Genomic DNA, 24,239 nt, shown 5'->3' with positions numbered 1-24,239 from the left:
TAAGAGTCTGTTCGGTAAAAGTTGCATGAGTTTTCTCTCCCTTTATAGGTGCGGCATAGAAAGATGCGGCAAATTAAAGGATAATACCTCCGGTGGTAAAGCAGGTAAGCCTATGGTGGCAAAGAGATTGTCTTTGTCGGTTTTCTCGACTCACCTTGTTATTCCTTTTGTTTTCCCCCCAGGTGCTGGGTTTCGACGAAGAAAATGATGGAGGCAGCCCCGAGTTGAAAGATGCGGTGGACTGGTGAGTATAACGCGGCGCTGCTGCTGGCGAAGCGATGCGTGCTGAAATAATGTCCTTTCCAGGCTCTGAGATGTGCTGGGTCCTGAATCAGGTAAGGAATCGAATAATGTCAGTGATCTAACCTCTTCTCCTTTCTTTTCCTTTTGTCTAGGAGCTCCGGATTCGAGGCGGGCATGGCAGAAGACTGGATGCTGACTTGCAGACACAGTGAGCGTTACGCTGCTGGATGCAGAATTACACGAAGCATGAGCTGCTGTTCGGGCGTGATTTAAATAGCCTGCAAAGTAGTCCCAGGTAAGAAGTTCCCCAGAACCACACCCGAGTAAAAAATAGTCCCTATAATAAAATAGTCCCATCCAGGCCTCACGTTGGCTTGGACTCATTTGCAGCATGGTCTGCATAAGGTAAGTAAAGTCTATGAGCCTGGTGCCTAAGGCGCCAGGACTGAATCCAAACAGCCCCCAGCCGGGGCTGTTGGGGTTTTAATGAGTATCTGGATGCCTGCTCCCGGGGCTGATGGACTCGATCCGGATGCCTGGGGGTAGGCATCACGACATCCACATTAATTCCATCCTTGAACTCGCCTGGACAAAATACCCTTGTGGTTCTTCAAGCCTTTCTATCGCCTTCCAAGACAGAATCCTACCCCATCCTGGCATTAGTTGACTGCAGAGCCATGGCCGTATTTCTAGATCAAGATTGGGTCACTGCTCACAACATTCCACATGAAAGCCGAGTAACAATGCAACCAGTAGAGGCCATTGATGGAAGGCCTCTTTCCTCAGGACCCATTACCCTTCAGACTAAAGAGATTCTTCTTTCTATTAATCACCATCAAGAGAGGATCAAATTTGACCTCATTAAATCAGCCCATTATCCGATGGTTCTCGGAATGCCCTGGCTACAAAGGCACAATCTTTACATCAATTGGGCAGCCGGTTCACTGTTTCTTGGATCTGAATATTGTATGGCTCACTGCCTATCCCTGGATACCGTACCAAAGCCTTTTGAAGACTTTCAAGAGAACCAACAAAGTCCAGTCACCGTTTCTAACATCATCCAGATTCTCAGAGCCTACCAAGCCTTCTCTGATGTCTTTTCGACCGCTATAGTTCAAGCTCTTCCTCCTCACAGACCAGAGGATTGTTCCATCGATACCGAGCCCTCTGCAGTGATTCCTTTCGGCAGAATGTTTATATTATCTGAACCTGAAAAGAGGGCTCTCCGAGAATACCTGGATACTAACCTGGAAAATGGTACCATACGCCCGTCCAAATCTCCAGCGGGCGCTTCATTGTTCTTCGTTCCAAAGAAAGATACCAAGGAACTCAGACCATGTTTGGACTACCGTGGTCTAAATCAGTGTACTCTCAAGGACCGTTATCCCTTACCCCTCATCTCGGATATCCTAGAAGCAGTCAGAGGTGCAGTAATCTTTACTAAATTAGACCTAAGAGGTGCTTACCATCTCATTCGTATAAAAGAAGGTGACGAATGGAAAACAGCCTTTAGAACCCCCTTCAGCCATTTTGAATACCTAGTCATGCCCTTCGGACTTGCTAATGCCCCAGCAGTTTTTCAACGTTTCATGGATAGGGTGTTCTCGGATATGCTAGTCCTCTTCGTCATCGTCTACCTGGATGATATCTTGATCTACTCCAAGGACCTTCTAAAGCATGAAGAGCATGTTAAGGCAGTCCTACAGCGATTACGTGAAAACAAACTCCTGGCTAAACCCGAGAAATGCCTATTTCACGTCACTTCTGTTCATTACCTAGGATTTGTCCTTAGTCCAGAAGGAATTGGAATGGATCCTTCAATGGTAAAGGCCATACTATCTTGGCCGGCTCCCACTTCCGTGAAACAAATTCAATCCTTCCTGGGACTTGCTAATTTTTACCAAAAGTTCATACCGTCCTTTTCTGAAATTGTTCAACCGATCATTTCTCTCTTGAAGAAAGATGCCCCATTTCTCTGGTCCGCAGCCCAAGACAAGGCATTCCAACAATTAAAGACAGAGTTCACTCAAGCCCCCATCCTAGCTCAACCCGACATTAACCCGCCATTCCTAGAGGAGACGGATGCCTCTAACTACGCCATAGGAGCAGTCCTAAAACAGGAATTTGAGGACAAATTGGAGCACCCCATTGCTTACCTTTCACGAACTCTGACTCCCAGTGAGACTCATTATTCCGTCTTGGAAAAGGAGCTATTAGCCATCCCCCAAGCCTTTACAGAGTGGCAACATCTACTCCTGGGAGCTAGGCATCCAGTCCAGGTCCGTACGGACCATCGAAATCTTCAAGTTCTACAGTCCTTGGAGTGTAGGAACAGTCGTCAGGCCCATTGGGCCTTCTTCTTTGCCCAGTATCAGTTCCAGATCCATCATGTCCTGGATCACAGAATATAATTGCTGATGCCCTTTCCAGACGTCCTGACTATGAAAACCCTGAGGATCGGACCTTTCCAAAAATGTTTCCCCATACAATCTTTGTTGCCCAAGCACTCACCCTCCTGGAGAATGTCCAAGGCCAAACTCGACTTTCGGACCTCTGGGAGGAGCACAAGAGAAATAACAGATGGAATCTCACAGCAAACGACGGATATTTATTCAAGGACAATCGCCTAGTTATTCCCACTCCTGGACTGAGACAAAGAATCACAAGGCTATGTCATGATACCTTACATTCGGGACATCGTGGAATTACCAACACTCTCCATTTAGTACAGAGACAGTTTTGGTGGCCGAAGATGGATGACATTAGGATCCATGTCCAAACATGCACCGTTTGCAATCAGAACAAACATGATAATAAGAAGCCGGCCGGACTCCTACTCCAACCAGCAATACCAACAAGACCCTGGGAATTCATCGCCACTGACTTTATCGTGGAATTACCACCCTCTAGAGGCTACACAACAATCATGGTCACTATTGACTTTTTTACTCATATGGCTCCTTTTACACCCTTATCCAAACTACCTTCCTCATCAGATCTTGCCGGAATTTTCCTGGAACACATATTCTGACTTCATGGGCTGCCTTCCAAAATCATTTCAGACCGAGGACATATCTCAGTTTTGGAAGCAAGTGTGTCGTATTCTAGGAATCCAACGTGCCTTATCCTCTGGCTACCACCCACAAACCAATGGAGCCACGGAGCGTGTCAACCAGACTATCGAACAATACCTACGTTGTTTCGCCACCAAAGTTCAGGACGATTGGTCACTCCTAATACCTATGGCCGAGTTTGCTTATAACAATTCAGATCACTCGGCTACCAAGACCAGTCCCTTCTTCTGTAGTCAAGGATTCCATCCATCTGTCCTACCCTCTGTACTCCCACATCCTACCCCAGTACATGCAGTAGACTCCTGGATCGAAAACCTCATCACAGTCCTTAAGGAGGTTAAAGAAAACCTAGAAAGGGCCCGAAAAGATGTCAAACATTATGCTGACTCTAAGAGAAGACGTGGACCTCCCTATTCAGTAGGAGATAAGGTTTGGTTATCCTTGAAGCTCCTTCCTAGACACCTGCACCCTAATAAACTGACTCCAAGATACTATGGTCCCTTTTCCATACAAGAAATCATCAACCCAGTGGCCTTTCGACTTCGGTTACCTGAATCTTGGAAAAGGATTCATCCAGTCTTTCACACTTCTCTGCTAAAACCATACATTCAGTCACCCCGAACAGCTCCTATATCTACCCCTGTTATTGTAAATGATCAACTATAATACAAGGTTTCCAGGATTTGTGACTCAAGATATCGGCGAGGTCAACTACAATATCTGGTTGAGTGGAAAGGTTACCCTGCCAGTGAGCGTACGTGGGAACCAGTGTCAAACATGAATGCACCCAGATTGGTTCGACGATTTCATCTGATCCCTCTGGGCAAACCTGGAGGAGCTGGTTTTCAGAGGAGGCATACTGTCATGAACCATCGTCTACGTCCTTTCCGGTCCTCCTGGTCCCTGACTCGCAGAGGATTGCATGCAGTATTCCTTCCAACATGGCCACTCGGAACGGAACGCTCCGGATCAGTCTGTGCGTTCCACGCTGCTCATCCTTCAAGAGAGACACGCCCCCGTGGCTCTGCGCATCTCATCGCTACCGCTACCTGTAGTCGGACGTGCTTTGCCGGAGTTCGATCAGGGCTCTCGCTTGATTCCTTGTTCCCAGCTCCTTGATTCCCCATCCTATTCCTACCCTCTCCATTCTCCTGGAAAACCTTCTGCGCTCAAGTCACGGTCCTCTGTGCCTCCGAGCGTAACTCGTTTGCTTCCTGCTGTTACCCTGGACTTTCTGAACGCTCCTGGAAACTGAACCGCTGGACGCCGAAGATCAGCGTACGCGTCTATACAAATCCCGGACCGTAAAAAAGAAGAAATCCCAGAAGGTCGCAAGTACTCAACAAAAACAGGTGAGACGGGGAGAGACTTGTGACAGAGGTGGTGTGTATGGTATAGATATGTATTGCTAAGCTTACAGAATGTTGGTTTGTGTATTTGGTTAGTTGCGTGTGAGCATGCGTTAGTGCTGCGGGTGTGGCAGACCCAAGACCGTGTATGGCAGACATGGTAGAAGGTGTGTGCACTTGGAAGGTGATGGAATGTGGTTTGTATGTGGTTTGTGCTCATAAGTGGCAGTTACAAGATCCAGTAGTGGGAGTTCTGGATATATGGTTAGTTGGTGATATTTTATGATGGCTGGGGAACGTTAGTTACGCAAATGTAGATGTACGCCGAGAGGGCTGAGAAAATGGTTAGTAATTGTGAGGGTGATGAATGTTTGTTTAGGTGGTCTGATGTGAGTTCCTGTTCAGTGCTTGTTGTTGGTTGTCTCTTTTATAAAGAGAGGGGATGTACACACATATCTGCCTCCTGTCTGGTCCCTACTTATATGAAGAACCCTAAATGCTACACCATGCCTATTAGAACTAGTATGTAAGTCTTTAACAATTGTTCTAAAGGTTTTGGTACAGCAGGCGTGCACATGGATGGAGCATGTGGAGATAAACTTTGTGTTCGCTTCCGGGGGTCTATATTTCTTTCTTAGTTTTTAGGAAGCTTTATCAAGTGAATTGATGGGTTTCTATTTCTTCTTACTGTTACAGAGTGTCAGTTACAAACAGTAAATCTGGGGTATTTCATCAACCAGAAAGCATTTTGAAGTTCCTCTGATGTCAGTTCACCGACGGACCCTGCTTCGCTGTAGCCCCTGCTTGGCTCTCTTCACTGCCCTAGTTCACCATACTTTCTTTGTCTCTGCCACACAACCACTGCACAAATGCTGCCTTGACTCCCAACCCCTGCTTAGCTGTCTTCACTGTCCTATATCACCACACTTTCTTTGTCTCCGCCACGCAACCATTGCACAATGCAACCCTGACTCCTAGCCTCTGCTTAGCTGTCTTCCATTGCCCTAGTTCACCATACTTTGTTTGCCTCTGCCATGCAACCATTGCACAATACCACCCTGACTCCTAGCCTCTGTTTTGTTTCCTTCCAAGGTCCTATTTCACCATGCTTTCTTTGCCTCGCCAGTCGACAGGCAACCATTGCACCCTGCTTAGCGGTCTTCACTGTCCTTTATCACCATACTTCGTTTGCCTCTGCCATGCAACCATTTCACAATACCACTCTGACTCCTAGCCTCTGCTTAGCTGTCTTCCATTGCTTTACTTCATCATGCTTTCTTTTACCTCCCCACGCTACCATTGCACAATGCTGCCTTGACTCCCGGCCCCTGCTTAGCTGTTGTCCCCTGTTGTAATTTGCCATTCTTTCTTTGCCTCTGCCACACAACCGTTGCAGTGTTTTAAAAAAAAAAAAAAATCAAATTCTATCTCTTTCTATGTTAGCTATGTTAGTTTATTATAGCTTTTCCATGTTGAACCGATTTGAATTTTGTATATGGAAAGACCACCTGTCTTTCACTGTCCTATTTCACCACGCTTTCTTGACTCCACCATGCTACCATTGCACCATGCTGCCCTGACTCCCAACCCCTGCGTAGCTGTCTTCCACTGCCCTAGTTCACCACGCTTTCTTGGCTCGACCATGCTACCATTGCACCATGCTGCCCTGACTCCCAACCCCTGCTTAGCTGTCTTCCACTGCCCTAGTTCACCACGCTTTCTTGGCTCGACCATGCTACCATTGCACCATGCTGCCCTGACTCCCAACCCCTGCGTAGCTGTCTTCCACTGCCCTAGTTCACCACTCTTTCTTGACTGACCATGCTACCATTGCCCAATGCTGCCCTGACTCCCAACCCCTGCTTAGCTGTCTTCCACTGCCCTAGTTTACCATGCTGTTTTAGCCTCCACCACACAGCCACTACACAATGCTGCCCTGACTCCCAAGGCCTGCTTAATCTATTTTAAGTATTCTATGTCAATACTCCATACCCAGAGCTCCTCCTGCCACACCCTTCCTTTCATATGTAAATTATTCCCTATACAATGACAACGTGACCCAGCAGCAGTAGTGCACTTATACCACCCCTAGAATTAAAGCTCTGTTAGTGAAAAGAACATGGACACATAGGGCCAGTGCTTAGAGTTATAGGCTGGACAAAGTGAGCAATGGTCCAGGAATGTGGGATGGCGTCAGAATAACAGTGAGCCAGACGGGGTTGAAGTGATTGGGCGTGGGTAGGGTGGAGAGGCAATGCTAGCGTAGGTAGGAGGCAGTGTTGGGGATAGGTTTTGGAGTCAGAGGGGATTGGGGGCTCCTCATCGGGCACTAGTGAATACCAGTTCACGACTTCCCAAACAGCAGAAGGCACATCAGTATCTCAGTAGCCCACCAATGCTGTGAGGCCATAGGAGTCTCTCCCATGTTGTGTTCATTGTGGGCCAACATCATTTGCACAACTTCTGTGCGTCGATTCAACGAGAAAGTAATGTGGTGTCTTTAAATTGCTTGGTATATTTTTTGCTAAGTTTATATTAGTATCCACTAAATTAAAAGGGATGCTGATGCTAAACAGCTGTGCTGTGGTGTTTCTTCCACTCTTATTAGTATTTAATAAATGTGAGCATGTGATAAAGATAACAGAGCCTCATAATTGCCTGGTCGATGGTCTGAACGCATGGTTGAGTTCCGCTTGGGACTTATGAACGCCAGTTATCTTACAATATAATAAAAGGCCAGATGTATGTTTGTCCGATGCAGTCATGCACAGTATATACTGCCCACTTCCCCTGTTGTCACCGCTTGAGGTAGCTGTTGCCTTAGAAATATGTAAGGCTGGAAATGTGTCTCCTCACGCACCTTGGCCGGTGTACATGGGCTTTCACACTAGTTAAAAATTAACATGGGAATTTCATTTTAAAAAGAAATTACTGCTTAACACCTGATTGCAAACATGGTAATCCTATAGCCAACACAAAAGGGGTCAGACTATTGCTCAGATAAGAGATATGTCGACAATTAACAGCAGTCCAATTGCAGTGGTATTCGTAGTGGGGTCCCAGGAAAGGGGGTGTTCTTGCCCAGCCAGATAGAAGCTGAATGTGAACATGTTTAGCTGTATGAGTCCTTCAAATGTTCGGGGGTCTCAAAAGACTGTTCCTTTTTGAATGGCCTTGTTGGAGCACCACGCCCATGCCTGCAGAAGTCACAAACCTGTCCCCAGCGGTCTAAATGTGTGCCTCGGAGCTTCCTCATGGACTTTGTTATGTTATGTTATTTGGTATTGATATAGCGCTCCATATATCATTGGTATGATCTCAAAGCGCTGGCAGGTTGAACGCCCTCAGGGACTGCAGTCCAGGTCAGTAGAGAGAGATAGTGTCATAGGGTGCGTGGGTGCACCAGTTATGTGTGCATCTGATGTAATTGCCGAATGGTAGCTGCATCCTAGCGTTAGGTGTGGTGGTGAAGATATCAGATGAATGTGTGCAGTCTGGTGGGTGGACACCCAGACTGGGTTTTGGCTCTGTTAGGCCTAAAAGACGCTTATGTGAGCAGCTAGGCCGGATTGTCATGGGATAACTGCATTTTATTAGGGTGATGAGGTGTTTATGCGTAGTGTTCATATGTGAACAGCTAGGCCGAATTTATCGAGGGGAATAGCTGTGTTCTAATTGTGTGATGGTGTATAGTAGAGAGTAAGCGTAGTGATGTGATATGGTATGGTGGTTCATCTTTAACACGCCCGAGACCGGCAGGTGAACAGGATGGCAGGGGTATACAGCGACACACGGGCACACAGTAAGAGAGGGCTGGGCTTACAGCTACAGGAGGGGGGCCGGATGTGTTGCATGTTACAATGTTAAATTATTGATGAAGTAACATTTCCAAGAGGAAATCAACTATATTCCTGACAATTGCACACACTAGAGAACTACACATTCAAAAGGACTTAGTGGTTCTGAAAGAAGCTTTCTACCAAATGAATGTAGTGTGCAGCATTTGAAAGGGATTTTTTTTAAACCATTACGAAACATCGAGCCAATGGTAGCAAATATGATCCATCATAGTTGTCAAAATGGTTAACTTTTTTATGACCCCATCATACAAGGATACATTTTCAGTTTGTGCTATTAGGTGGTGCTAAACCGCCACCTACACGTCGAAACTATTGCATTAGGGAACAGATAGGGAGAAATGGCTTATGAGGGACACAAAGCTTGTAGGTGTTGATTGATTATTTGCCCAGCCATTGACTGCCCAAGGCCATGCTCATCTCTATGGCTATTCCCACACAGTTCCTACCCCTTCTCACCCAAAACACCTCCTTATGGGAATTCTTTGAGCTTGCTTTAATCAAGCCTTACCATTGAACATTGCACTGGAAGTGGCTGCCAGTATTTTTTACAAAGCAGTCTTCTGAGAGCTAATGACTTAATTGGAGCTGGGAAGAGGCTACTGGTGTAATAAAAATGTCTTAACCAGGTCTGCCTTCAGCTACTTTATTTATAAGCACTATGCATGTTTTTCACTAAAGTCCTGTTAAAACATGCATTGGCAAACTTGTGTATAAGTCTTAGGCATTTGCCAGGCACTGCTATTAAAGGAACTGTTATTCGATAATGGTGCGAGTATTAGGCACTCACACCATTTTGCACCTGCTACCATCAACGGCAAGTTAATAACACTATGGCAGTGTCTGGCAAGTGCTTTTCTCATGCCTACACAAAAGTCCAAACTGTTGGCATCGCCAATGCATGTTTTTAAATCACTGCTGTCCAATTTGAACTGTAAAATTTCGAAAGGTTATAAATACATTTTTTTGAATAGACTTGGAGGTAATACCTACAATAGTTTGTTGACATTTTTATTTCTTAAAGCAATTTGTCCAATCATAGTCATCACCGTTGATTCCTCATTTAAAGCATGGCGTGCTGCCGTCTCTCTGCAAAGGAGAATACAAAGTACGTGCGGCATTTTAATGTTCCTGCAATCTGAGCTGAATACACCTTGATAAATCAGGTGGCTGGCCTGATGTCTGTGCACCTTGAATTCCCTTCACACACCCATTCCACATAAATTACTCTACAATTCTGCCAAACCATACGCGCCCCTTCTCTCACTGTTGTGTTCATTTTATGTTCGCGTCTCTGGAGCTTTGCTTCTATTTTTTTCACCATCACGGTCTTCGACAGCCCTGCCTTTAATGCCAACCTGCCGTTAAGCTGTATACCCAATACATCTATCATAACTCTTGTCTCCATCCCTGGTCCTAGCGCCAAGCATCGCTAGCACATAACATTGCCACTATATAAACGCATGGCAATACATGCACATTATTCTTACTTCTGCATTGCAATGTACAGGTCTTGTGGGCCTGGCAAGATATTTAACCCACACAGTGCAAATAAGCAGGGAAGTGTGACGGAACCCTATAGGCATCGTGGAAAGCATGCGCTGTGGGCACACCTTCGCCGCGGGATACGCGTGCCGTGGAAGCATCTTCATTTAGGTCTCGTCGCTCTCCGATGGGGCTGTGGTTTTTAGAAGCGTAAACGAGCATTGATGTTAAAAATCAATTTCAGAAAAAGTGCTTGGCTGTGAAAATCATTGTACCTGGCTACTGGCAAATGCAAATTGTTCTAGAACTTTGGGGGCACTACATGTACCCCCAATTGTACATATGTAAAGTTAATGCACCTTGGCATTTTATGATGAACATTTACTTTGCCCAATGAAGACCTTTACAAGTTTGAGTCACAGTGGAAAGGCCCACGGGTTCCTGATACATCACTTAAAAATTCGGAATTTTAAAATGTGGATATAAGTTACTGTACGTTATTGTGTATGGAAACAAAACATTTATTTTACTTTCATTTTGTATATTATATCAATTATGCATTTCGTTAATACAAAATTATGTTTATGAAGGCTGGTAGAAACTAAAAAATGAATAACCACCTGACTAAAAATCTTATTGCAACATGGGGTTAGAGAAGGGGATTCTGTATGCATCAGGATTTTGCACCTTCACAAATGCCCCTTATTATTCATGCACTTAATTCCATGAATATGCACAGTGCAAGAGATTCAAGATGGGATGCAGCAAGATGGGTGTTGTAAGTCAGTCATTTATGTTGTAGCACTTCCTCAGTTGCATGCCCACCTTATCTCTACCTTCTCCTTTAACTTTCAGTGTTATGCAGACGGCACTCGGCACTCTTTCAGGCACCTATCAGCCACGTCTCCCTTCTCGCTCATTCCTGACTGTCTAACCGCGATTCAGAATTGGTGCACCTACAACAATCTATGCCTTAATGCCAGTAAGACTGAGATCTTTCTTATTGAGACTCCCACTTTCCGTCTCTCACTCAGGCCGCCCTCTTTGTGCCCTTTTACTTTGTCTTCCTGTGAGGCAAAAAACCTTGGTGTCATCATCGACTTTACTCTCTCCTTCTCTCCTCACACTGGCTGGACCACTGCAACAGCAAATTTCTCAATCTGCCTTCCTCTACCCTCCACCTTCTGCAACTAATCTAGAACAGGACTGCAAGACTTGTCCTTTGCCTCAAGCCCAGGGACCGTATCTCTCCAGCCCTGAAATCTCTCCACTGGCTCCCGGTGGCTGCAAGGATCTACTTTGTCTGCATCATCCACAAGGAACTGTGCGAAAGGACTGAAAAAAAGGTCTGACTAGTGACTTTACCAAAAGTCCGAAAAAATGCATACCACGAAAGGTTCAAACACCAAAAGTTCGAACCTTTGGTGGCATGCATTTTAGGTAAGTAAAAAAAAGACTCTGGGGGCGTCCCCCGCAACACCCCACTCACCATACCATACAGTATAGTGAGCGGGGTTTGGTAGGGACACCCCCACCGCACACCCGACAAAGGAAAAAAAACAGGGGCTGCGGGGGTGTCCCCCGCAACACCCTGCTCACTATAGTGAGCAGGGTGCTGCGGAAGCCCCCGCATCATACCTGGAAAAAAAAAACAAAAAAAAAGAGAATGAAAAGGGCCCTGCGGCGCTGGTTCCTGATCACAGAAATGAAAGGGAACTGGCGCTGCAGGGACACAACGTGAAGAAAAGATAAGGAGGGTTTGGTTATGTTGAGGGTGTGGGTGGGGGGGTGTGTCGTGGGTGTGTTGTGGTGGGGGTGGGGGTGGGGGAATGTAGTGGTTTGCAGTGTATGTTCGCATGGGAAATGTATGCACCTTTTGAGGTGCATACATTTCTCATGCAAACTTTTCCGTCACTGTCTTTTCTGTGACGGAAAAATCACGCAGATCCATCCACAAGGCCTTCTAGGGCCGGGGCCCGCACTACATCAAACCCTGTCTTCTTAAACACCTTCCTTCTTGAGTCCTTCGCTCAGCCACCTCTAACTCTTTGAGGGTCAGACGCTTCTTCAGGCAGAGAGTGGGGGTAGATCTCTCCCCTTTGCAGTCCTCCCTCTGGAATGGCCTCCCTACCCCTCTCAAATTTGAGCCGGACCACATGAAGGTCCGTACCGGCTCAACACCTTCCTTTTTGCCTCTGCTTTGTCTCTCCATCTCCTCTGCTGACCTACTTGTCTTCTGCGCTAACTAGTTGTCTGGCTACCCTCAGAGTCTCACAGGGTACCAGGGTCCTCCGCAACCAGTCGCCCCTGTACTGCCTCCGGGCCTACCGCGCCCTTAGGAGCTGTAACTGTTACCCTACAGTCCCCATGCCTCCTTCCACATACCCAGTGCTGCGCTGCCCTGGCTGCACTTCGCCTTTCCCTCGAACTTCCCCCTGCCCCCTGTACTTTGTGCTATCGCACTTGCACACTCTGAATGACGCAAGGACTAGTAAGATAGTTTGTTTTTTCCTCCCTCTGTCTTCTCTCCCTTGTTTTGTCACTCCTAGAAACACTTGTGTACAGCCACGTTATAAATGACTAATATCATATCAATGTAAATGATTCCTACCATGCTTTATAAAATGTTGCTCAGTGGAGGTTAAGTGGTGCAGAGAAGATTTAAAAAAAAAAGATTACATGTTAATGAATCAAGCACTTGAAAAGGCGTCTGCTATCTAAACATGTATTGTTATCTCTGTTTCTCCGCAATTAAGGACCCTCAAATTCTCGAGATTACTGCTGACGAAACTAAAGTTAAACAACTACTGCAAGATCTCCAGGTTATTGTGGATGAACTTCAGAAACGTGCATTTCAGTACAAAACCTACCAGAAGAATTTTAAGGTTAGTCAGTTTGATCGTATTTTAGTGCGTGCAAACTTGGCCATCACAAAGCACTAGTTGGGTTCTCTTGACAGTGATGGAGAGAGAGACCTGCTTAGGACGCCTACTGAACTGATCAATTTAGATGATTGTTTATATAAATATGACTATGCAATTCAAACAGCACAGATGGAGAATTTATGAAAAAGTGTGAAGCCACATTTTGAAATAAAGCTATTAGCACCCTGGATAATGGCTCATAAGCCCAGGGTGCCACTAGGAATGCCAGACTTATCCTTGGCTTCAAGCCCAGGGGCCACATCTCGCCAGTCCTAAAATCTGTCCACCAGCTCCCGGTTGCTGCGAGGATCAAGTTCAAAACAATCTGTATCATCCGCAAGGCTTTGTGGGGCCTGGGACCCCCCTACATCCAACTCTCTCTCTAAATATCTCCCTGCTCGAACCCTTTGTCCTCTAGCTCCAACTCTCTGCAGATCAGACGCTTCTCCAAGCAGAGATTTGGGGCTAGATCTCTTTCCTCCGCAGGTGCCTACCTCTGGAATTGCCCCCCTGCCCCTCTCAGAGCTTCTCAAGACCCCCCTTTTCTCTTCCTCCTTTTCCTTCTCCCTCCCCTGCTAATGTCTCCCCCCTCTTCCTCTTGACTGGCTTCCTGGTTCCTTCAGACTCTTACAGGGCACCAGGCCCCCCACGAACAGTCTACTCCTGCACTTGGTCTACTTTGCCCCCCACCCCCAACCTGCACTTACCTTTCCGGGCTCTCACACCCTGCACTTGCCTGGCTGGGCCTGCACCCCCGAGCCCTTCCAGCCCCTTCCCCGCACTTAGCACATGGACCTTCTACCCCTGCACTCTCTTCTTTGCCCATGTCTCTGTCCACCTGGACTCCCCTGGCAGTCGCTTAACCCTCCAGCACTTCCCTGTCCCCTCTCCTGTGCACTTTTGTTACTGCACTTGCACAATCCAAACGTCACAAGACCTAGTAGGACCATTTTTATTCTCTCATCCCTGCCCCCCCTTGTCTTGTTGTTCCTTAAAACACATTGTGTATAGGCGCATCATAAAAAGCCAATAAGTAAAATAAAATATCTGTACACACCTAAGAGGGGGGTTTTAATGCTTGACTGCTTTTTAGGCCAAAACCATAAAATTTACCTATATCAAAACCCCCCAAAAAAAGGCAGTCTTTTTTTTTTTTTCGGTCCTTTTGACTCGAATCTATTGCATTCGATCCTTTTGTTTTCGAATGAATGACTGGACACCGTAACAGATGGGGGCACTTGCTCCCGATTAGTCTTTTATGTTTGTGTTTTAATAATCCCAAGAGTATGAAGGGGATCTATGTATTAAGAGTACTGGTGTCACTATTTTGAGTAATCTTTTTGTTTCTTTCCTTTTCTAATCTATTTAAGGTCGAAAAGACTGACCAATCTGGCGAGCCCTTTAAAAAAAATGTTGCCTTTGTTTTTCTGTATTTCATAGATTCCTATGGGACGCGTGTGCATTTTGAAAAAAAAAATATTTAACCAATCCATACAAAATCTTAACATCTAACACATTTCTGAGTTCAAATAAGAACCACGCAAAGTCTAGTTCGGTAGCATCACAAGTATTTGAGAACTGATATATGTCTTGTGATTGAGCTGCACAGTTCTTTACCACAGAGTAATAAGGTTGTCGTTTTAATGAGGGAAGTAGTCCAAGCTATAAGGGACCGTTAAGGACTGTTCAAAGGAAACAGGGAAATGCCTGATGAAAGGTGTTGGTTAAGCAAGGTCTACAAACAACAAGGAAAACAGACAATGGTGTTTGTGAGGTCAGTAAGGTGCAACGAGGGGTTCGGGTTTGTCTTAGCAAAACGTTCAAGAAAGTAGCAGGGATTCCAACTTGCCACTTCATGTAAACCAAGGGTGTGGGGTTGTGTTAGCAGAACATTCAAGAAAGTAGCAGGAATTCCAACATGGAAACCAGGGGGCTTGAAGTAAGGGATGCAGTAAACAAACCAATTGGGTGAACAGGTAGATCACACCTCCTTTTTGCAATACATCAATGGGCCTCATTACAAGTGTGGCGTTCCAGACACAAGGGTCCCAGTAACTCTTGTTTCCGGACCACCACACTACGAGTCTGCCTGCCGGGGCCGCTGCGCCCGGCAGGTCTGACCCTGCCGGGTGCAGCGCCCCCAGGAGGCAGAGTTGCCATGGAAGCACCGGCACCATCAGCAATGGTGCCCAGTGGTTGTGAGTACCCATTCCCATGGAGTCTTACATTTTCCAGCGCCTGACTTCCGAAGCTGCCGGGAAGCAATGCAAGTCCATTCAGGATCCCACCACTGGAGTTCCTGCTTTGCGGAAATGTCTTTGCTGCAGGTGACAGTCGGATTTCCAGTGGCCACGGAATGTGCGAGTGGAATCAGAGGAAACAGCCAGGTTGAGAAGTCAGTTTGGCAATTCAAATATAACATTATTTTATCTAAGGACTTTTAAGGGAATTTCAAAGTTTGGGTTACAAAAAGTTAACAAAAACTGCATTTAACATTCTTTCAGGGAATTCTTTTGTTATTTTAATGATATACTCTACCAATATGCCCCCCATGTCTAGGCTCACTTTTACTGAAACAAGGCCTTCATCCCCCGAACTCCCATGTACCCCATATCTGTGGCCCAGCACAGTGAAACTCCTTCACTGCCCAATGGACATGGCCTGAAGCCCTACCTACAGAAAACTGTGCCCAGTGTATGGTCTTTAGCAATGCCTTGGGTGCAGTACACACATGAATACTGCCCCCTGGGATCAGTCAGAGGCCTTGCCCACGGGGCACTCTGCTCAAGGTATGCCTTGGTACAATACACATACCACCAATACCCACTGGCCATGACCATTGGACCTTGTGCCCAGGGCAACGTGGGCATGGCCCTGGGCACATTGAACATACCAAGCATGCTCACTGTTGGCATGCTCACTGTGCCTAGGATAGTACACTTACCAACAGTGCCTGCTAGACCTATCCTATTGCCATGCCCAAAGGACACTGTGCACAAGGCATAGGCTTTTCACATGCACCGGCACAGTGCAAACACAAACAATGCCACTGGCAATTGCAAGTATATATGTCCATTGAACATTGTCCTATTGGCCATGCCCCTAGCACAGTGCAGATACCAACAATGCCATTTGGACATGACTTGTGCTTGTGCCCAGTTGACACTGTGCCTTGAACATGGACTTTGGCCATGCCTTGGGCACAGCAAACCTACAAAGAGTGTAACTATGCCCAGAAGTCACTGTTGGTATGTTTACTGTGCCTGGAGTGTGGGATGGAATGTTAATACCTTAACATTGGCATTTACGACATAAGTACACTTTGCCTTTTTATACACCGTGTTTGAAGGTCTCTAGCCTGTGCCTGGGGTTTGTGGGGCGGAATGACCCCTGGATGCAAGAAATAAAAAGGCCAGAGTCAGTTATGAGGACTCCCCAAATTTCCAGGCCTGTACCAAAATAATGTGGAAATGAGGCCCTGCACTTTCAAAGCAAAAAGGAGTGAAATTGGGCCTCAAAACATTGAGATGCATAAAACTGTCAATTGCCTGGCATAAGGGAAAGACACATGTCAAGATTTGCCAAATTATTGGAGAGCTGAAGTCACATCCTCAGAAACAGCAGTGCCCAGAATATTAAATGGTAATGTTGGGATGTGTTTCAAGCCTTTGCAGCAAAATGAAGCATTTTTACTGTGAAAGAAACAAATGCATATAAAATCAGTTTTTCCCTTTAAACTAAAATAATGCTCATCAAAATGTGTGTAAGATTTTTAAAACATGAACTTGGTTTTTGTCTATCATGAGCCCATCACATATGAAACAACAATGCACAGAATCTATAATGGGAGGCTGAACTGGGTTTAAACTACTGTAGTAAATTGAAGGCCTTTCACGATTGAAAGCAACGCAATGTCATTTCGATGTTGCTTTCAAGTGACACTTTGCAAAGCCAGAATTACACCAAAGCTTTTAAAAATATATAATATTGAGCAGACTTGACATGCAAGTTGACAAGGATGTAGGAATGTAAGATATATGAAAATGTGTGCACATCCTCATCTGAAAACCACATTTCGAAGGGATTGTGTCCTCCGACGTATTCCACATTTTGACAGTAATTAGCACAGCTGTGCTGCGGTAATTACTGTCAAAGATGTGGAATATGTCGGAGGAACATCCCATCGAAAGAACGTTACCAGGTAAAATAAGTAACTTGTTCTTTGTTACCTGACTCATAGAAGAAGACACGTAATTGACGTGTGAAACAACAAGAACAGCAACGAGATATGTGACGACTGTGCATTCAGACCTTTCATTAAAATGCCCTCAGTTTACAATATCTTGATCGAAATCGCAACATATTTGAGCAGAATCAGGCACGTATATACTCCAAAATGATGTAACTAAGGGAGAGGTCATCATGGAAATTGAAGAATTCATTGAGCGGAATCAAACAGGGTATATGTAAATCGACAATATGGGAAACTATCAAGTTTGATATGAGAGGTATTCTTATGTGCATGAGTGGACTCTACATACGGGTGAAGGAACAGGACATCAAGGAACTGACCTGGAAAGTTAAACATTTGGAATGTTAGTATATTGCCACAAAGGAGCCGGTTGTCCAAGATGAACACAGGAAAAAGAAGTATGAGCTAAACAAGATTATTTCAGACAAAGTGGAATATGCGATGTTCAGAAGTAAGGTGAACCATTTTGAAAGTGGGGAAAGAGGTGGTCGTCTTCTGGCTTACAGGCTAAAACTTCAAGAAAGTGACAGAGTAATCACAGCTGTCAGATGTCTTGGTGACACCTGTGACAAATCTTGGGATGTTGTTCCTTCTTCCCTGGGGAAGGCCCTTCTCATGTGACCATGGCGGTGCAGCCACAGTCTAATTGTCCCCCTGGAGGTGGTGTGTGGGGAACAGATCACATGGGGAGGGAAAGCCCTCATGGGATGATGGAAGACACCCTAGGAGGCACACAGTATACCGCTACCCCTGTCCCATAGCCATTACCCTCTTAACCAACTCATGGTCCAGTAGTCATATACAGATCCATGTACATTTCTAAAGTTAACTCTTCCACTTCTATGACCAATACTGAGACGAGGAAGAATGTGAACAACCCATGGGAGGCCTTTGACAAAACTGAGATGAAGAAGAAGCAATGAGTACGAGCATCCTAGTCCTCTGCAGAGGCGTGGCCAGGAAGTCAAGTATAAAAACAGCAACACAGCTGTCTCAGTAAAGAAGCAGCTCCCGTAGAAGCACCGGGGAGGTCTGCCTGGTGCTTCTTCGGGAGCTGCTTCTTGGAGGAGCCGTGAGGAAAAGCACTGTGTCTGTCGTGCACTGCAAGAAAGCCGGGGTGATCAGGAAGAAGCTGAGAGCTCCGGAGCTGGTCCTGAGACGCAGGAAGGGATGGCAGAACAGAAGACACAGGTGATAGGCGGTCCTGAGACTTAGGAAGCATAACGGCTTCCTGAAGAACGGTTGGTGCTGCGGTGCCGCGCAGACCAAACAAAGCCTTTCCCAAGCACCCTGAATTCTGTGGCTGACAAAGGAAGACAGGAGAAGGCAAACACCCTTGTGAACCGAGAAAGCAGGTACACGAAGGGGCATGGAGACACTGGGAACCTGAGAAAGTGGTGGTGAGTGGGAAAGGGGAAGAAATACCCCAAACCTAGGGTCTGGGGCCCTGAAAGTAAGAAAAATGTGTGGCAAGTGGAAAAGGGAAGAAATACCCTGAACCTATGGTCTGGGACCCTGAAATTAAGAAGTTGTGGAAAAGGGGGAGAAATACCCAGAGTTGAGGGTCTGAGAACCTGAAAATAATATTGAAGAAACTTTCACATCTTTGGTCATATATGGTAGTGCTTGGCAGGAGAGTAAACCAAGGAAGAGAAGTGCCGAAGACAGGCGAGTCTCGGACTCACACCCATAAGAGAAATATATCAGTTGTTCATCTTCATAATTACAGTGCCTGGGAAGAAGGTAAATCAGGTTGATTGTGCAATAGGTAGTACTTGGCTGGAGAGTACACCAAGTCTACCTAGAAGGAGAACTGTGTAAACTAAGCGAGTCTGTGACTCGCACCAAAATAAGAACAGTTGTTACTCCTTTTCTTACTCACAATAACAGGGAGAAGAGTGAACCCGGTTGGCTGTGCAAAAGGAGAGGAACCTGGGGATGGAAGCCAGCCCTTTCGGATTGGGAACATTGTGGCAAAACTAAGAGAAGTGGACTCATTCTCTTAGCTCTTCAAGGAAGTAGGAAGGAGGTCACTTCACTTATCCCCCCCCTTGTAAATAGTTCTGCTTATTGTTCTAATGACCTGTTCATGTTTGTAAATATGCTTCTCTCACTTTTGTACCTGTTGTTATATTGTAAAGCGCTTTGGCTTAAAGCGCTATATAAATTCAATAAACATAAATATAAAGTAGAAAAGGACCCAAGGGGAAAAAGTAATTCCTCCTGTAACTTTTAATCCCTGTGAGAATTCAAGAGAAGGGAGACATTGGGTCTCATTACGAGTCTGGTGGTAGCCGTGCTGGTAAAACCGGCAGACTGGCTGCAGAACTCATGATTTTTCTGGAGCCTGGCTTCCCGGAATTACCAGGCTATTGCGACCCCGGTGTTCCGGGAAGTCAGGCGCTGGAAAAATGGTATTCCCCATTCCCATTTGAGTCCGATAGAACTCAATGGGAATGGGGAAGACGGTAGCACCGGCACCTTTCATAATGGTGCCGGTGCTACCGTCAAAGTCTGAGAGCGGGTGCCGTTCCCCCGCCAGGTCTGACCTGGCGGGATGGAGGGCATCCGGCCCGCAACTTGTACTCTGCCGGTCTGGTAACAACGGTGCCGGTAGGCCTACTAGCACCGTTGTTACCGGACCGGCAGGGTTGTAATGACCCCCATTCTCTTGACCTCTGTGGAACTTTGGTTGTCTTTGCACCTTTTGGAACTTTGTGTTTGGAACTTTGAAAATAACTATAAAGAAGCTGCTGAGACGATAACCCCTTTGCACTTTATGTTGAGTTGTTAGTGTGAGAGTTAGGGTTTTGACACAACAGTGCACTCATCTTTAATTCGACATCCTGACAGACCCATTTGAGATTTATGTTGAGGCAGAGAAAACCCCTTTTTATCGTTTGGGCTAGTGAGGTCTTTCCCTAACCCCACTTTTCATTGGAATAAAAGTCTGTAGCAACAAAAAGGCCACCTGTGTCTTGATCTCTCACTATTGCACCCTCACAACCCCTAGATGCAACACCAGGGATTATTAATAGAACATTAAAATACTTTTTTGAGAAGCTCTATATCTCTGAGGTCACACTTGATATCTCTACGGTTGAACAGCACCTCTCTGAAGTCGAATTACCTCAATTTACCAATGATATGGTGGATGCCTTAGAGTCCGATATCTCATTAGAAGAAATGTGTGCTACTATCCAGGCCCTGAAGACCAGCAAGACTCTTGGTACATATGGATTGCCAACTGAATTTGACCAACTTTTACCTAGCTCTGCTATTAGACTCCTTTGTGACAAGCTTCTTGGACACTTGCCAGATAGTGTCATCCGTGCCCTAATCACAATCTTCCTCCGGAAGAGAGACAAACACCCTATTTGTTGTGCTGTTACAGGCCTATCAGTCTGATAAATACTGACTGCAAGATCCTGGGAAAAATCCTGGCTAAACAGATGGAGTCTGCATTTGCTCTATTCATCTATGAAAATCAGGTTGGCTTTATGAATGAACGGCATGTTGTTGACAATATGAGAAAACTGTTGATGACCTTGGAACGAGGGGAGAGAGCACATAATGAAGTTACTGCCATTTCTTTGGATGCAGAAAAGGCATTTGATAGAATTGAGTGGGGAAAACCTATTTACCACCCTGAAACTATTTGTTTTTAGGTTGACGTTCATCAAATGGGTGTGCCTTTTGTATGTGAATTCGTCTGCCAGTGCCCTCATGAATGGGCTTATTTCTAGGGTGTTTAACCTGTGATGGGGCACCAGACAGGCAATGCCCCCTCTCACCTCTACTGTTCATTATCGCAATGGAACCTCTGACTGTCATGCTGAGATCTAATGAAGAGATTATGGGAGCTGGTTTTGGTGGAGATTCAGGAAAAATCCGGTTACATGCCGATGGCCTCTTTTTTGTGCTGCAAGATCCTGACGTTATTGACTTTCTCAGGAATGTCAGGATATAAGATTAATTGGAATAAGTCTGAAATTCTTCCAATCTCTTCCTCCTGTGTTAAAACTCTATTTGACCAATGTAAATGTGCATGGTGTCTGACCTGGAGGAAATACTTGGCGATATGGTTGTCCCCAACGATTACAGACATGATGCAGACCAACTTTGCAGCCCTAATGCTTAGAATTATTTCAGACCTCAGGAGATGGGCTCTCCTGAAGCTGTCTTTGTGGGGCAATGTCAATAGTGTGAAAATGAACATTGCACCCAGAATCTAGTATGTCTTGTTAATGAATTCCCTGAAACCCCTAATTTGCCTTTATTAAGAAATGGGATGTTTTTCTGCAGAGCTTCTTTTAGGGACAACAAACCGCCTAGATTGGCACTTTACCACATGGCTTTGCTGGGACACATAAATACTTTGACGAAGCCAGATGCAGATCTTTGGGCTCAGGCTGCATCTAGCAGTTCCTCCTTATTGTACCTGGCTCAATAATACCAACCAAGACTGATAGATTATCTGAGAAGAATCCCCTCAAAAAGTTCTTAAGAGAAAGCTGGCATGCGATATCAGATATATGTGGGGCTAATCTTATTCTCTTCTCTGATGCTTCCATATGGTGGAGTCCCAAAATCAAACTTCACGATCGTAGTCTGTTCTGGACGAGCTGGTACTTGTGTGGGGTTTGTTACATCAAATGCCTGTTTGAAAGTGAGGAATGACTCCTCTTTGGTAGGCTATATCAACAACACCTCTTGGTTGGCTGCACTTACTCAGAATATCTGCAACTAAGGAGAATTATAAGTGTAGCTTTGGAGAATGCATCTGTCTTTTTCTCCAGTAACGTTGTGTGGCCCAAAATGGAAACTTTGATGTCTAGTACCCACCCTGCAGTGTCGTTCTACCGTTTGTTGGCACTGGAGGCAAGAAAGAATACAAACATCTTAATGCTGTGGCCCCAAGAACTTGATGAAATTCTGGGATCTGACTGTTGGGCAAGAAGCTGCAATAATGTTCATCTTGCATCATTGGTGTGGGGCATAAGTGCCAGCCATATAAAGCTTCTACACTGGTTGTAGTGGACACCGGATAGAATGTATGGAAGAAATATGTGTGACAGTGACCGTTGTTGGAAATGCAAGACTGGTAAAGGCACGATGACCCATATCATCTGGCTGTGCCCCAATGCAAAGCAGTTCTTGGTGGAAGAATCAAACACGATTAATCTAACTCTCGAAACCAACATTCCAATGAGGGCTTCTGTCTTCATCATGGGAAAAGACAAAACCTGTGTGTGATCTGCCGAAAGCAAATAAAGCCTGGATATTTAGGGGGTTGCATGACAACGAAACAAATATGCTACGGGCTTGGAAATCAGCTAATTGCATTGACATAGAAGACCGGATCCAGGACCCTCAGCTTTTGCTTTTTTGAACAAATCATTTACAAATGCAAAGAAGATATTGACACATTTAAGGCAATCTGGGGTCACTCCCTTGACATATCTCTGATTTGTTTGGTTGCAGTGAATTGTGCTACATGAAAACTACCCTCTCTGTTATATGAAAAGAAATGAAATGAAATGATATTTTATTTATATCGCGCTCGTACACAGGTATTTCATATCCTCTTTTCTTTATTTTGACCATTATTGTGTAAGGTTTCACATTTCTTGTGTCATCTTCCTATGTACTGCCGTTTACGGTTGAAGGGATCGATTTTTTTTTTCTTTTCTCCTCTCCTTCCCATGTTTGTTCTTATATTGTATGAAACAATGCATTTTTGACAAGGTTCTGCATTTCTTTGAGTTATTTGGTTTTGATCTGTGAATTGGTTGTTTAGCTTTTTTGTGAATAAAACCTTGATAAACTTCATTCTGCGGCAGAATCAATCCATGATTTCATGTCTACCAGAATTGTAACGGAGGAAACCCAGACAAGTCAACATGTGATAAGATCTTGAAAAGTTTGCAAGTGTTGAATTTTCCTCCTGGCAGGCTGTAGCAGAGAAGCCAACTAGTCTTAGAGGGGTGAGTGGGGAGAGGGAGATTTGCAACAAATCCCTTTGCCCCACCCTGTTAAAACATGTAATATGAAGCAATTGTAGATGTTACTTAAAGTGGTGGCCCCCATGCCCTCATGTTAATTGTTCCTTTTCATGTGAATTTTTTTATAGCCAGGTGGAACAATGTTGATAATGGCCAGGTGAGCAGAGACTAAAAACCGGGTTTCTAACAGCCAAAGGAGGTCGAACTATCCCTCAAAATCATGTAATTCAGTTGCCTAATGTACTACCAATCATGTGCTAAAGAGGCCACAGGTAAGGCCAATCTGTCAGGAGGGGCCTGAGTATTGGAAACTTCATTGCCAGACTTAAAATCCACAAACCCATGGTCAATGTCCTTGATTATGGATGGGTAATGTTCTAAGGCAGGTATTCATCCGCACGACATTGATGAATAACCCAACCTGGCCCTGCCAAAGAATACTGGGCCCTATTCTCATCCATGTGTTAAGTACCGAAAAGGACGTTAAAAGGCTTAACGACCTTTTCGGTACTTAAGACCTATTATGAAGGTGGCGCAGTCTTCCGAAGTCGGAAGGAATGTGCCACTTTCAGGATACATGTGGCCGTTGCTAGGATGGGTTGGAAACCAACCTAGCAACCGCCACATTCGTAAACTGGCTTTTTGGAAGCCTATTCTTGTGGCACTCTTCCAGTAAACTAGCGCACATTTACGGTACCCTTTTGGTGCCGTTAAACTGGAGGAGTGCCACAAGAAGCCTTGTTTGGTGTAAATGGAAGTGTCCATACACCCGTGTTGTATATGGACACTTTCATTTACTCCAAACCGAGCAGCTTCAACGTTGCAGGATGCAACGTTGAAGCTGCTCGCTTTTAAATGATAGTGTTCATATACACCACACGGGTGTATATGAACACTTTCCTATACACCAAAGTAAGCAGCTTCAACATCCTTCAATGTTGAAGCTGCTCACTTTGGTGTATAGGAACTGTGTTCTCTGCAGCATTTTTGTAAAATAACTGTTGTTATTTTACAAAAATGCTGCTGAGATTGGATTGCGCCCATAAGACC

The 24,239-nt window shown here is 45.2% G+C and overlaps 1 protein-coding gene across 1 annotated transcript in view; it reads left to right on the top strand.

The window, feature by feature from the left end:
• The window catches only part of DNAH6 (dynein axonemal heavy chain 6), a 3,423,448-nt gene that overhangs the window by 1,317,820 nt on the left and 2,081,389 nt on the right, over nt 1-24,239 (top strand). Inside the window, exon 16 of the mRNA XM_069626424.1 lies at nt 12,765-12,893. Coding sequence (XP_069482525.1) covers nt 12,765-12,893 — 129 coding nt within the window. The remainder of the gene's footprint in view (nt 1-12,764; nt 12,894-24,239) is intronic.

Source organism: Ambystoma mexicanum, chromosome 6p, assembly GCF_040938575.1.
Source record: "Ambystoma mexicanum isolate Mex_15411 chromosome 6p, UKY_AmexF1_1, whole genome shotgun sequence".
NCBI lineage: Eukaryota > Metazoa > Chordata > Amphibia > Caudata > Ambystomatidae > Ambystoma > Ambystoma mexicanum.
This window is presented reverse-complemented; position numbering and strand designations above follow the sequence as displayed.